A 12,195-nucleotide genomic window follows, 5' to 3' on the forward strand; every position below is an offset into this window, starting at 1 on the left:
TCCTTTTTCAAAACCTCAGTCCCTAGAGCAGCCCTGTGAAATAAATCTTTTTCCACGAGGACTGGGGGGAGGCGGGAGCTCCAATGCCATGCAGACAGCCATCGCAGGCAGAACATCCAATGCATGACAACAATAACACAGAGCAGTGGTCAGTTCTGTCGCACAAAGATCCTTAAGAAATCATGCAATTTCTCACACTCGTTTGCAGATATTTAAAGAAATATTTCCGAAAGGTAAAGTCAATCGGTGCCATCACCCCCCGTTCCAATGCAAAGACCAGAACCTCCACTCAGTTCTCGCAGGGGTTGCACCATAAGGAACATATCGTCATAGTGTTTTGGAAAGCCAGCCTGGCTGGCTGACAGTGCCCCACTGTAACTCACAGAGAACACAGAATCACAGAATCACAGAATTGTAGGGGTTGGAAGGGACCTCCAGAGATCATCGAGTCCAACCCCAACACCAACAAGGGAAAGTATTTTATATGTATTGTATAAATGTTTATAATAAAAGGTCATAACACATGTAGCCGCATTACAGAAACAAAAGGACCGGAATGCTTGCACTGCAGCTTCATGGAGGAGGTGAGAGCAGGTACTGATACAGGACTGCCAAAACTATTTCAGAAAGAAGGCCAAATTGTGGCACCCAGCCCAGGGGGGCTCGCAGTGAGGGCCATCGTGCTCTCTGCCACCAGCCCTTCTCCAGCAGCTCTCTGGAGCTCCCAGGGTCCGGCCGTGTGACGCTCAGATCAGGCTGGCAGCCAGGAATCCCCACGCTCTGCTTGCAAACCAATTGAGCGGAACTGGAAGGGACAGCTGACAGAAGTGGACTCTTTGTCAAAAGAAGGCAGCTCCTTGGCAGGAGCTAGAAAAAGCGACACGTTGCCACGTGCACAGCAGTTACCAGCACAGGGCGCCTGTAGCAGGCAGGTTATTCGTGGGTTTGCCGAAGCCCCGTAGCTCAGAGCTCAGAACCCGCTTACAGCTCCGGGGAGACGTGCCTACCGCCAGAACCTCACTCCGTTCCCCCGGGAGAGGAGCCCCGAGACAGCAACGCGGAACGCCCGGCTACCGGCTGCCGCCCCCCGCTCTGTGATGGCGGCGCGGGGTGGGGGACGGGCGGCCCCGCGGGAGGGGCGGCGGCGGCGGCCATCGGCGGCCATTGGCTGGGCTCGAGCCGCCGCAGCGCCCCGCACGGGGTCGCCGCCTCCTCCTTCTGTTCCTCCTCCTCCCGGTGCGGAGAATGGAGACGCCGCCGCCGCGGGGTTTCTCCGAGGACCAGTTTCGGGCCGCCTGCAGAGAGCTCGGCCAGACGGCGCCGGGGCCGCCCTGGCAGCTCCTGGTGGAGAGCATGGGCGTCAGCATCTACCGGCTGTACGACGAGGTGGGCGGGCAGCGCGGCTCCCCGTGGCCGAGCCCTGCGGGCCGGGATCGCGGTCTGGCCGAGTACCGCCGCCGCCCCAGTTCGGTTTCTCCCGGCTCTCAGAAAGCGGCTTGCAGCATAATGCTATTAACTGCTGATGGAGAAAGCCGCTCTGCTGCTGCTGCTGTAAACACCGCTCTTCCGAACGGCGGCGGGCAGCGGCGGGGCGCACGAAGCCGTTAGCGCACAGAGCGCTCCGCCCCGGGCTGCTGCCACCGGCGGCTTTGGGTGGGCATCGCCTCCCAGCTGAGAGCTCCCTGAAACGGCTGACTCGTTACAGTTTTCTCATTGTAAACGGCTCCCTTACTTGCTGCGGGATGCGCTGCTTCGCTTTTCAGATAGTGATTCGTTATTTCATTCTCCATTAAAACGCTACTGCTAAAACCAAAAGGTTTTTAGCAAAAGTTACTTAATGATGTAGGCCATGATTTGTCCAGCAATGGAACAAACACGTTGGTAGAGAAGTACGGTATCATTTCTACAACTGTGGTTCTTCTGGGGCTGTGGTTCAAGAGTTAAAGGCAGCAAAGCGACCGTGAGCCCATGAGCCGTCCTGTGGCTGCCTTCATTTGTAAGGTGCAATCAATCAGTTAATTCCGGAGGTCAGGTAGCGGAGCAGTTGTACTTTGTAGCAGCTCCTGAGCTCTGCAATAGTAAATTACATTGCTACCAGCACTGTGCTGAACAGTTCAACATTGCAGCAAGGGATTGATGCTTCACTGGTGCTACAGCAAAGATGAATAGCTTAAGCTTCTTGGGGCCCGCTGTTATCTTCTGCTACATTAAAACTTCATTTTTTACAGTTGAATTGTAGAGCATGAAGAGGGGAAGAGAAGAAAGATCAACCATTCACCAACAGAATGCTGTATAATCCCTCCTTCTCTCTCCCCAGGATTGCTTGAATTTGACTCTTACACTGTATTCTTAAAATACTCTCATTGTTTTAGTGTAGTTGTGAGCTGGTACTAACAATAGTACAGCGTTGCCCTATAGGCACAGATGTCGTTTCCATATGTTAGGAGAAACATCAGTTAGTGTTGGAGATATCCTGCACCACACCCCTTCAGTGCAGGCAGCTTTCACAAAGAAAATAGATAAAAATAATACTCGAGGCAAACATATGTAGTGTGTTATATATAAGCATGAATATTGTAAAGCCTTTCTTGTGACACAGCCTCCAGTATGAGCATAGCAAACTTGCTGGAAGAGTTCTTCCAGGTCAAGTACTGCTGGGTAACCTCCTAGAAGTGAATGAAGTCCATATGCTCATTTCATAGGACTCTGCCATAACAATTAAATGCTCATCTTCTGATGTGCCTCTGTGTTGTCAGGAGTTAGTCTGGCTGCCCTGGCTACTGGAGATGAGAAGGGGCGAGTGCATGAAGAAATGTCCCTGTGGAACTACTTATGAAGTAAAAGAGTACCGTGTCAGGGAAGGCACAACCATTGTGCCAGGCAGGTCAGCCTGTCTGGATTCATACTTTCATGTATAGATCAAAATGTCAAGAGATTAAAGACTGAATCTTGCATTGTTTTTTCAACACTTGCTTACACGGCTCCTGAGCATTTTTGTAGTATGTGCCCCACCTAATTTCCTTCAGCTGTTCTCTCTGCTGCAGAATACTTCCCTTTCCTGTGTGACTTTCCTCTCCCTATTCTGTTTTCCACAGCAATCAGGACTTTATGAGTACAAAATCTTTGGAGGTCTTGCTGATTGTCCCCCCAAACTCTGTGCAGATGTCTATATGGATTTAGAGTTCAGAAAACAGTGGGATCAGTATGTTAAAGGTAAGCTGACTTAGGTGGTACAAAAGCCAACTTTGTGTCCGCACTGACTCTTCCCACTAAAACTTTCTTCAAAGGTATTTTGAAGTTTGGTCTGGTATTAAATGTGGAGGTTGGTGGCCCTGCATGTGGCAGGGGGGTTGGAGATTCATCATCCTTGAGGTCCCTTCCAACCCTGGCCGTTCTGTGATTCTGTAAAGCTGTGTTGTCAAAAGACTTCAGTACTGACACGAACGTATTTTGGCATAAGGTTTTATACGCAAGTAAACGCTGATATGAAACAGCTAACATGTCACTGCCACATAGCTTCCTGTTGGAACAAATTCTTTCCATGTTGATTAAAGCACGTAATTGGCACTGCTTGCTATGCTGAAGCACCTTGCAGCTTCTAGACACTTATGTGGCACACGTCAGTACATGGGCACAACTCAGAAGCTGCCTCTAAATTAGTAAAGGTGTTATCTGTCTAAATGCACAAAAGCTTTTTCGTAGCAAAGGCTGCTTTGCCACTAATGAAACTGAACAATATGAAGGTGGGCTCCAAATATACAAATGCCATTAAATTGGATATCAGATGTGTTAGCTGAAGTCACTTCAGCAGTCTTTAAGTGCATTTGGTAACGCCTTCTTTGAGAAAAGAAAGGAAGCAGTTGTGGGAAGCTACACCCTTAAACTGAAAACTAGATAATGTTTGCAGAGCTGGCGTTTTTATCCTTGCTGCCCTTGATATGTTTGTCTGCAAATTCATACTTGTGTTGGTACTTCCAAGTACAACGTTGCACAGCAGTTAACCCTGTAGGAGCATAAATATAACGTTAAAGCTTTCCTGTTAGCTCAGAATTTGGCACAAGCTTACCCATTCCTTAGAACTGTGAAATAGTTCTAATCAACATTTTCAATGTAAGTTATATAAGATCTTTCTTTTCTGCCTTTCCACGTAGGGTGAACAATGTGAAAGCTTCCATTCAGTCTCCTTGCTCTTTGTTTTACTGTTTGTATTCCTCTATTCCTCATTGCTCTTACAACTCTACAGTAACAGCAGTCCAAGGAAGAGTTCTCTGCTCAATTACTGCTTGAAACTGAAATAAAAATGAGTCCAGAATAACAGTAGCTGACATTTTAGTTGAAAAGGTAACTGCACCAAGCATGAGAGGAGCTAATCTCTATCCTCTGGTTCTGTTCAGGAAAACCTGAGTGAAGGCAGATATGAACAGGATTCCTGCGAGTACTTTAGAAGCTCGTGCCTTGATCTCATTTTGCCCTGGCCTCTGAAATGTCCCCATCAGTCTGCTACTGCTGTTGCATTGCAGTTAAAACTCTGGCAATTTCCAAAGCAGTTTCTTGGATATCATAGAGATATCCACAAGAGCAGCACCTCTCAGCTGTGATGTGGATATCTGGGCCTGTGATGAAGCTGTCAATTCAGCAGGGAAGCTGTGACTGAACAGCAGAATAGCAATGGAGGCACCACAGGCTCCTGTGGTATGAAACGGAACGGTTGGGCCTGATCAGTACTGAAACTTGCTGCTCCTATTGGAACACTGTGCTGACCAACAATTTAATAGTAGCAGTTGACTGCTAAAGTAGCAAATATTGATTATGAAGAAGTCAGACCTGTGGTGTACTGTAGGTGGATCAGTCATTAACAGTGTACTGTAGTAACAGTAACAGTTACTGTTACTGTAGTTACAGTACAGTAACTGTTACTGTAGTAACAGTGTAGTGTGTAACAGTAACTAACAGTTACATCAAGGTCTTTAACTCTGTGTTTTAGCTTCTTTGTAAAAGAAAAGCTCTACAGTTAAAAATGAAAGAAAAGCTACTAAGCCAACACTCCAGTGACCTCTGCTGGAAAGCATAACACTGTACCTGATTGCAGCATTGGGAGTTTTAAGCAGCTGCTATTGCTCCACTCTGCAGAAGAGGAGATGCTGTTTTTGTGGATGACAGCTGACTTGCAGAGTATAATCATGGAAGTCCAGTTGGGAGCATGTTATTAAGGGAAAGCATCTGCCACTTGTGGCACTCTTCTTGCCTTAGCAATGCTCTAGCCTTATTTTCAAAACTGTGTGAAGTGACATGGCAGACTTGTGTTAGTCCTGAAGGATATGTAGTACCTCAAAGTAGGTCTATCCTAATGGAGAAGAGTGCTCTGCTGTTGTGAACTACCTGGTTTGGATCATACTCTTTATAGCTGAACCTATGAAATGACCAGCCCTTGGACAGGCAAAAACTCACTCTGGCTCAGGTCTGTGACTTGTCAGATCCTTACCCTGAGGATGCCAGCTCCTGCATGAAGAGAAGGTGCTGTGCAATAGAGAGTTCTTTAACCTCAGTTTTATTGTTTGATTTGAACTATTTTTCTCCTCTATACCACACTACTTCTCTATGAGTCACTGCCATGTTTTAGGGACTATTCTTAGCTATTTTTTCCCCATTCAGCTGCCTTCTGGTTGAGTTTCAAGGCAGACTGAAGGTGATATAACAAAAGCTCATAAACTGTTCAAGTTTTGTGTTCACTGTTGTCTTCACATACCGCTGTGAGCTTCCTAATAGCTCTTCTAAACTTAATTAATATGTCCTGTGAGACCTCTTCAGGTGTTAGAAACCAGCACTTATCCTAGCCTCATGTTAATTCAATCATTTACAAGGATAATGACGTGCTTATGAAAAAGTTCTACGTGGTGGTTCAAAGTAATGCAGAATTTGCAGAGGTGAGGAGAAAGTTTTGAGATGGAAAGGCTTTGAATGAGATAACTGTCCAAGAAGGAATTTGATTATGGCCTCCTCCCGGAATTATTGTCCTTTTTTTTTTCTTTTAGCATCAATGAATTGAGTAGTAGCAGAAAACCAGGCCACCTATGTTTGTGTGTTTGGTTCCTGAACAATCCTGCTACAGATTTATTTTGTCAAGTCTTCTACAATTTTACATACATGTCAATTTTGCGCTGGAAGGGGAAAATATCTAACAATCTTTTTCAACTCTAGAACTGTATGAGAAAACGTATGATGGTGAAAAGGTAATCTACTGGGAAGTGAAGTACCCTTTTCCTCTCTCAAACAGAGATGTATCCTTTCAAACTTCTTGCTTTTTGTGGCTTTTATCACCCTGTCATCCAGGAATCCTGACAGTGTACCGAGTACTGCTCTCCTGCACTTGATCTAACATCATAAATGTGTCCTCGTGCTATATCAATATGTATAGCATGAAGAAAAGTGTAGGTTCTTCTTCCCACATACCACTAAATCTCACAGTCAAATTATTACTCTGTGGGACTGAGTCATGCAGAAGGGTGAGAAATAACTGGTATTTGTAATGGAATCCACCTGTCAATTCATCACACGTCAAACTGACACTGTTTTGACATGCCTCCTCAACTTGGAATACAGTATGTCTATATTCGTGAATGTCAAGAGATGGATGTTGATGGGCGGAAGATCTGGGTTGTGTTAGCTCAAAGTGTGTCTGTTCCTCAGTGCCCTGAAAAGCCTGGGATTATCAGAGTTAAAAGTTACAAACAAAGTCTAGCAATTGAAAGTGATGGCAAGACTGGATCTAAAGGTAAGAAGTTAAAAAAGTGTGACTGTGTTGCCTAAGAATGTGTGCATTAAGAAAAAATGCATGAAGAGGGAGAGTGGAGATTTTAAGCTAAAAGCAGTTACTAAAAATTGTATGTACTGAGCTCTCGGAGTGTTAAAATGAATGAGCTACCCAACAAAGACATACCTGTTCAGTTGAGTAGAGTTTGATGCTAATTGGAAATTGCTTATTTCAGCAATGATTTAAGTAGCATGTTTGGTAGATCCACAGAAGACAGGGCTTTCCTAGAGAGTGGCTCCTGACTGAAATTAGTCCTTTAAAGACAAACTTTGAAAATAAAACAGGCTGCCCAAACTAGTTTGGAATAATATAAATTCGTATGATCACTCTCTGAGCTCCCCAGAGATTAACCAGGAAATGGTATGCATGCTTCACGTTCCAATTCAATACAAGTTTGAGGTTTTTTTAGTAAAGGACTTGGATCAAAAACTGTTGAATGCAGTGCTTCAGTCATGTGCCTTAGCAGCCCCTATCACATGGTGTTAGAGCTAATACTCAAAATGTGTCTGGATAACTTTCTGATGACTTCTCTCTCATCTCTAGTCTACATGTACTACTTTGATAACCCTGGTGGCATGATTCCATCATGGCTGGTCAACTGGGCTGCCAAGGTAAGTAAAGCTTGATGGTGCAATTACCATTGGCTACTCTGTTTTGAACAATCTATTTGCTGCATCCAAACCTGTCTTCTGCAAGCTGAGCAGAATATGTATATATGCAAGTAAGTGTATGTATGATATATATGTGTATATATATCTTTTTTCTGAAATGGATGCATTCATATTCCCAGCTCTGAGATAGTTCCATTTTAGAGACATGCTGTTGTCTGCTCTCCTCAGAGCAGCTGTCTTAATGTTTTTTAATTCCTATCTTATTCTGTGCAGTAGTTAACTGGGCAGGTAAATTTGTACAAGAAAACAACAAATCAACATTCCAGACCATATGTGAGTAGTCTTAATGTTTGCAAACTTCAGTAATGCAGTCTAGTCATGTAGTATTAAACGAATGTCTGCTGCTTTGTACCAGATCTTAGAATTGCCCAGGATTTGTCTGAAGGTCTTGATCGATACAGTGGGAACAGTGATCTTAATAGAGGTCTTTTTTTGCTCTTGGTTTGCTTGTTTGGTTTTTTATTTTGTTTTGTTTTGCATTATACAAAAGTGACTTATCTGCTTCTCTCTTTACAGAGTGGTGTGCCTGCTTTCTTGAAGGATATGCAAAAAGCTTGTTGTAACTATTCTAGAAGAGCATAGGTCACATTTGATCTGAATTATTTAATTCCCAAAGTTCTGCATTACAGAATGGCTATTATGTAACACACTGGATAAAATCTACCTCTAATATTGGAAAGAATTTCTGTTGTTGCTTTATGCCTTGAATCTTATTAGACCTTTGTTTCCTTCTCCAAGGGATGTTCATTGCCAACATGTAATACCATCATCAACTGCCTCCTTTTCATAGCACTTACATTCTGTCATGTCACCCATGCTTTGTGCTGATTGTCAAAGTCCAGATAGAGTTTATTGATTAAAGCATCACATCTTTGGGCAAGAGATAATAGTTTTTACTAGGAAAAATGTCTGAATTTATGCTGAAAATTCTCTGCATGTGTTACGTCTGGGTCTCTCTTTGTGGCCTTGCAGGGTGACTTACTGAAACTGAATAACACAACTTGCATTGCTTAGGAGGAAATGCTTGCTACCTGAATTTATGATACTTAAAATGATCCTCTCTACTAAAAAATAAAGATTAGCACATAAAGGTAAATTATCTGAAGCCTGCAGTAAGCTTCCTTGTGATGGCTTTAAGTTCAGATATAAAAGGATGCGTATGTAAAGCCCTGCATTCACATCTCGGGATGCCTATATGGAAAGTATAAAGCATCAGCTGTGTCTAGCCAGCAAAAAAAGAAGTTTGCTTCCATGGTTAATTTAATGGAAGCAGCTTGGACACCAGCTCTGAATTGGAAATAATTCAATTTTTACAATTGGATGCTTGAAACTGCTTTAGAGATGCTTGTTTCCCTGCTTGTGAATTAACTTGATATGAAAGTCTTGGTGGTTTTACATTTTTAACACTGATGTAAAGAATGAAAATGTTCATTTTGGATGGCAATCCATGAGAAGCACAACCAAGCAGGAAGTTACTTTTGCAGCACTTTTGCAGGGGAAGGACAGAGTTCAGCAAAGTTGAGAGATAGTCTCAGTCTCAGGGATTGAAAATATTTTGCATCTTTACTAAATCTAATCTTATTGCTGAACAAATCCTGTGATGGTGTAAGTTTATATTGCTAAAGAAGAAATGGTTGAAGTTCTTGCCTTTATACTTGGTGTGTTTCCAATAAATCATTACTGTATCTGTACTGTTTTTTTTTTTTTCTGTTCAGTTTCTCACGTTTAAGACTGGCTGTGCTGGGCAGGTCGCAATGACAGGCAGATGTCCTGTGCTGTTCTATTTCTAAAGCACTACTGAAGAATAAGTTGGATTCATGAGAATTAGTGGGATTCCATGTGTTCTGACAGCAAACTTCTTAGCAGTTCAGGTTTCTTTTTAAGAGTCTGACTTGGATACTGTTACTGAATTGGACATTGGGGTACAAGACCACTCTCAGTACACTCTGAATTCAGTTGTTGCAACGTTTTTATTTTTTTCCAGCAGATAAAGGACACCAAGGGAGCATAGTACTGAAACATCATTGTCCTTCACTTTCCATTGTTTTCATACCCATACACTTACTGGAGCTCCAGAAATGAATTATCTGTCAAAAATACAGTGTTCTACTTGAGCATTATCAATTGTCAAATCTCCTTTTTTGGCAGTGTTACCAAAAATTATCTTGAGCTTCAGAAGGCGTTTTTGACAGTCTTAAATATGTAGGAATTCAAAGCAGTAACAGCAGTACCAGAGTTGCTTTTGAACAGGATTGGGATATATCTGAAGCAACGTAGGAGCTGGGTTGATTGTTCAAGAAGACTGAAAAGCAAAACAGATTGTTGTGAACTTGAAGATACCTTGAAACGTAGAGTTCCAACATTTGCAGAGAATACATGCCTAGTGAGCTGAGTAACTGCACACAGATGAATCATATATGAGCTAATTTTCTTCATTTTCTCCAACTATTCCATACTTTGTTTCTTCTTTAATAGAAGAGGAAGTGTTTTGTAATTATAAATACCTGATTGCTTCCTTGTCATTCTTACAGCTACTTGTCAGCAAGACATAGTATGCATTTGTTTGCATTGGGCTGAAACATTAAGACTGAGCACTGAAGGGGCTGAATGTTCCATTGTCAGTCTTGCTGAAAACTTCATTTCCTACAGACCTCACACTGAGACTGCAGAATACATGGCATTTGCTCACGTACCCTTATTAGAAGCCACTGCACAGGCAGTTTCTTGTGCTGTACACAACTTTCCAGATTAAAATTCACATTCAATTAAACAGTAGCTACTGGGAACAGCTTTTCTTTTATTCACGCTAAGCAGTGAAGTGAGATGAACATAACACCAGCTTTTCTGTTGAATTTATGTCCCCGTTCTCTTTCATAGTGGTATAAATGTGTAGTGGCACTTCATTCAATTTATTCAAGCATTGGTTATTTCACCTATCTTGTATTGCCAGGGAAGAAAAAGCTGTTGCAGCTTTGTGTGCTGTGGCTTCTTGTCCAAATGAACAAGAAAAAAAAGTGCTGGTATTTTGAAGTCTTCAGATGCAGAAGACAAAAACATTATATAGTTTTATTCATAACTGATTAAGTTTTGATCTCGTATAAACTATATCTATGTTATGAAGAAAAAAGTTCATTTTTGACATTACTGCTCACCCACCTCCTGTTTCCATGAGGATTGATGCTGGGCATCGTGCAGCACTTTGTCCTGCCAAAATGTGTATGAGAAAATGGATAGCCCTCCACCCTTTGAGTTATTATTTCATGACTGTGACAGCAAATGGCTTTGTTGTAGCAGAGTGAATATAAACCATTCTTCCACATCATATTCTAGTCATTCAAATCCATTCTTTCCATATGATCTCTGTAAACTATTGTATTTGAGTTGGAAGGTTAAGTAAAGGAAAGATTTTGAGTAACCCAAAGTCAACACAGTGAATGATGTCAGATGTGCAGTCACTGGTTCTGCCTCTCAGAAGATGATGTGTAAAGGGAAACACAAGTTGTCTTTGCTCAGGAAACATCTGGCTGATATTTTATTTCTCAAGCAGGTCATTGGCTTTTTATAATTGAGTGGAACAGAAAAATGTGGGAAGACAGGCGGGTAGATGTAGACTTCTGGTATTAATGCTCACCAGTAGGCCACTAACTTACCATCCCACCAGCAATTTTGCTTTCTGTTTTAGCCTTCTGTGTATAAATAACATTTTCAAATGAGATCTAATTGTATTTAGGTTTCAATTAGCTGAGAGTAATGTCATCTTCTTAGGCATGGATTTGCCTTCCCCCAGAGAGGAGGATAGTTCGTAACTACATTTACTGCCCCACTGTAGTATTCTGACCAGAGGAGAGTACCAGACTTCCAGACAGTGTTTCTTCCTTTTTCACTCATTTCCTCAAGCTCAAAAGGCACTGAAAACCTCCATGCAAAAACAGAGAGGAGGACTTATGACAGGAGGTAAGTTGTTATAAATCTAGATGGACTACATGGAAGATAAATGTTATTTGAGAAGAAATAAGAACAACAAATCTCTGTAACAAGATAAGTTGTGTTTAAATGATTTCATAACACTCTGGCTTGTAATTGCAGACCTAGGAGAAATCCTGACCAAAATGGTAAATCAAGTTACTACTTAAGCACTTCTAATATTTTTCTTCAGCTGCCAATTAACATACTAATTAGGACTGCATATGAACACATGCACTCATAAGACAGAACATCATATTTCCCTATTGATTTAGTATTTCCTGTTCTTTGAGAACTTGACTGTAACCCATTATTCTCTAAATTACAAAAGTAGCCTTTAGTAAGACAGGAACATATTAAAGGGGAACAGTTCTTCACTGGAAACCTTAATTTCCAAACTGCATACTATGAGTAAGTGTTTCACAGAACATACCATAACAAAAAAGGAATTATATTGAATGGCCTTGAGCACAGGTATTAATGTTATCCATGAGAAAAACTGCCTCTGTTCCAGCTGTGCAACTAGTCGAACTGTAAGATGTTCCTTTGGTTTAAACACAAGTAACCACAGCATAAAGATGTAAGTGATTTTGTTTCTGTCCCTTTGTCCTCCTCAGATAGACACTGTGATGCTGGAAGACCCAGTTTTTGCCCCAGACTTAATTCTCTTACAGAGTTTCTCTACAGAGGAACCTTGAGAATGAATCATTTTCATAGACTGTGCCGTTCAAGTTTTGGATTGCAGCAGTT

The 12,195-nt window shown here is 42.1% G+C and overlaps 1 protein-coding gene across 1 annotated transcript; it reads left to right on the forward strand.

The window, feature by feature from the left end:
- Window positions 1-1,245: 1,245 nt before the first annotated feature.
- PCTP (phosphatidylcholine transfer protein) lies at window positions 1,246-8,064 on the forward strand (the record flags this gene model as incomplete). The annotated part of the gene is made up of 6 exons (XM_079544223.1): window positions 1,246-1,386; window positions 3,096-3,213; window positions 6,199-6,278; window positions 6,601-6,772; window positions 7,355-7,422; window positions 7,999-8,064. The coding sequence occupies 6 exons, from the start codon at window positions 1,246-1,248 to the stop codon at window positions 8,062-8,064; spliced, it is 645 nt and encodes a 214-aa protein (XP_079400349.1).
- Between the last annotated feature and the right edge of the window lie 4,131 nt (window positions 8,065-12,195).

The sequence above is a fragment of the Tetrao urogallus genome (assembly GCF_951394365.1).
Source record: "Tetrao urogallus genome assembly, chromosome: 18".
NCBI classification, from domain to species: Eukaryota; Metazoa; Chordata; class Aves; order Galliformes; family Phasianidae; genus Tetrao; species Tetrao urogallus.